Source organism: Oxyura jamaicensis, unplaced genomic scaffold, assembly GCF_011077185.1.
Source record: "Oxyura jamaicensis isolate SHBP4307 breed ruddy duck unplaced genomic scaffold, BPBGC_Ojam_1.0 oxyUn_random_OJ70451, whole genome shotgun sequence".
NCBI classification, from domain to species: Eukaryota; Metazoa; Chordata; class Aves; order Anseriformes; family Anatidae; genus Oxyura; species Oxyura jamaicensis.
Window position 1 is genome coordinate 1 of NW_023309988.1, and position 1,787 is coordinate 1,787.

At 71.2% G+C, this 1,787-nt stretch overlaps 1 protein-coding gene across 1 annotated transcript; it reads right to left on the reverse strand.

Moving 5' to 3' along the window:
* Nucleotides 1-627: 627 nt before the first annotated feature.
* Nucleotides 628-1,568, reverse strand: RPS18 (ribosomal protein S18). The gene is made up of 5 exons (XM_035314030.1): nt 1,362-1,568; nt 1,184-1,270; nt 1,000-1,101; nt 830-921; nt 628-738 (listed from the first exon to the last, which is right to left on the reverse strand). Exons 1-5 carry the CDS (start codon nt 1,551-1,553, stop codon nt 663-665), a joined length of 549 nt encoding a protein of 182 aa, XP_035169921.1. The 5' UTR covers nt 1,554-1,568; the 3' UTR covers nt 628-662.
* Nucleotides 1,569-1,787: the final 219 nt, after the last annotated feature.

Consider the following 1,787-nt stretch of genomic DNA (forward strand, 5'->3'; position numbering starts at 1 on the left):
GCCGCCACCATCCCCGCCGCGTGTGCCCTGGGCCCGCCCTTCCGGCGCCCGGCGCGCCGCGGGCCAATCAGGAGGCGGGGAGCCCCGCCGAGCGGCCAATCACGAGCCGAGGAGGCTTTGCCCGACGAGGGGCGGGGCGAAGGCGGCGGCGCCATGTTGGTAGCGGGCGGGCAGGCGGAGGGGCGGGGAGCCGCCGCCGCCATGTTGCTAGAGGGCAGCGGGGCGAAGCGGGCGCGGCCATATTGGTTGAGGGCAACGAAGGTAACCCCCAGCGCGGCCATGATGGTTGAGGGCAAACCAAGGGAAAGCCGGCGCGGCCATGTTTGATAAGGGCAGCCAGGTGGTGCACACTAGCGCCAGCCAATGGGCGGGGCTTGCACGCCCTTATCACGGCGTGGGCGTGGCTTGCACGACGGCGCTCCCCACCCCCTCCAGAGCCCCCCCCCAGCTGTACCCAACGCCCGGCTCCCCCAGAAAACCCTTGCACGATGGGTGTGCAAAGCCCTGCCCTCGTGCAAGGCCCCCCCCGGCCCCGTCCTCGTGCAAGGCCGGGTACTTGTGCAAGGCCCCGTCCTCGTGCAAGGCCCCTGGGTGTCCCCTCCCCCAAATGACAGAGCCCGTAGCACGTCTGGTGACAAAAAGTGACTTTATTCCCAGCAAAACTACTTCTTCTTAGAGACGCCGACAGTGCGGCCGCGGCGCCCGGTGGTCTTGGTGTGCTGGCCTCGCACGCGCAGCCTGGGGGACAGCGAGGGGACAGCGGCGTCACCGCCCCTGTCCCCGCGCGTGTCCCCAGCCCCGTGTCACCCCCCCGTGTCCCCGTGCTCACCCCCAGAAGTGGCGCAGCCCCCGGTGCGCCCGGATCTTCTTCAGCCGCTCCAGGTCCTCGCGCAGCTTGTTGTCCAGCCCGTTGGCCAGCACCTAGCGGGGGTGGGCGGCGTCACCGCCGTGTCCCCGGTGACGTCCCCGGTGTCCCCCCGCGTCCCCTCCCCACCTCACCTGGCTGTACTTGCCGTCCTTGACGTCCTTCTGCCTGTTGAGGAACCAGTCGGGGATCTTGTACTGCCGCGGGTTCTGCATGATGGTGATGACGCGCTCCACCTGCGGGGACAAAGTGACACCCGAAGTGTCCCCGCGTCCCCTCCCCGTGCCCCCCCCCCCCGCGGTGTCCCCAAGCCCTCACCTCGTCCTCGGTCAGCTCGCCCGCCCGCTTGGTCAGGTCGATGTCGGCCTTGCGCAGCACCACATGGGCGTAGCGGCGCCCCACGCCCTGCGGCGGGGGACGGCGTCAGGGGGACAGCGGGGAGGGGGACACGGGGACACCCCCGTCACCGCGCCCCCAAAGCCCGGTGTCCCCTCACCTTGATGGCGGTGATGGCGAAGGCGATCTTCCGCCGGCCGTCGATGTTGGTGTTGAGCACGCGCAGAATGTGCTGGAACTTCTCGGGGATGACGAGCGACTGCGGGGACGGGGACGGTCCCCGAGGGATGGGGACAAAGGGACAGGGACGGTCACCGGGGGGTCCATGGGGGCAGCGGGAAGGACGGGCCATGGGGCTGGGCGGCCCTGGGGGGGGAAAGGGGAGGGGGGCTTGGGGACACCCTGGGGGGTTTGGGGACATCCCCGGGGGGGGGGCTCAGGGACACCCCTTGGGGCTCGGGGACACCCTCAGGGGCTCGGGGCCACCCTCGGGGGGCGGGGATCGGGGCCACCCTGTGGGGCTCAGGGACACCCCTGGAGGCTTGGGGACACCCCTAGGAGGGGGGCCGGGGATACCCTCAGGGGC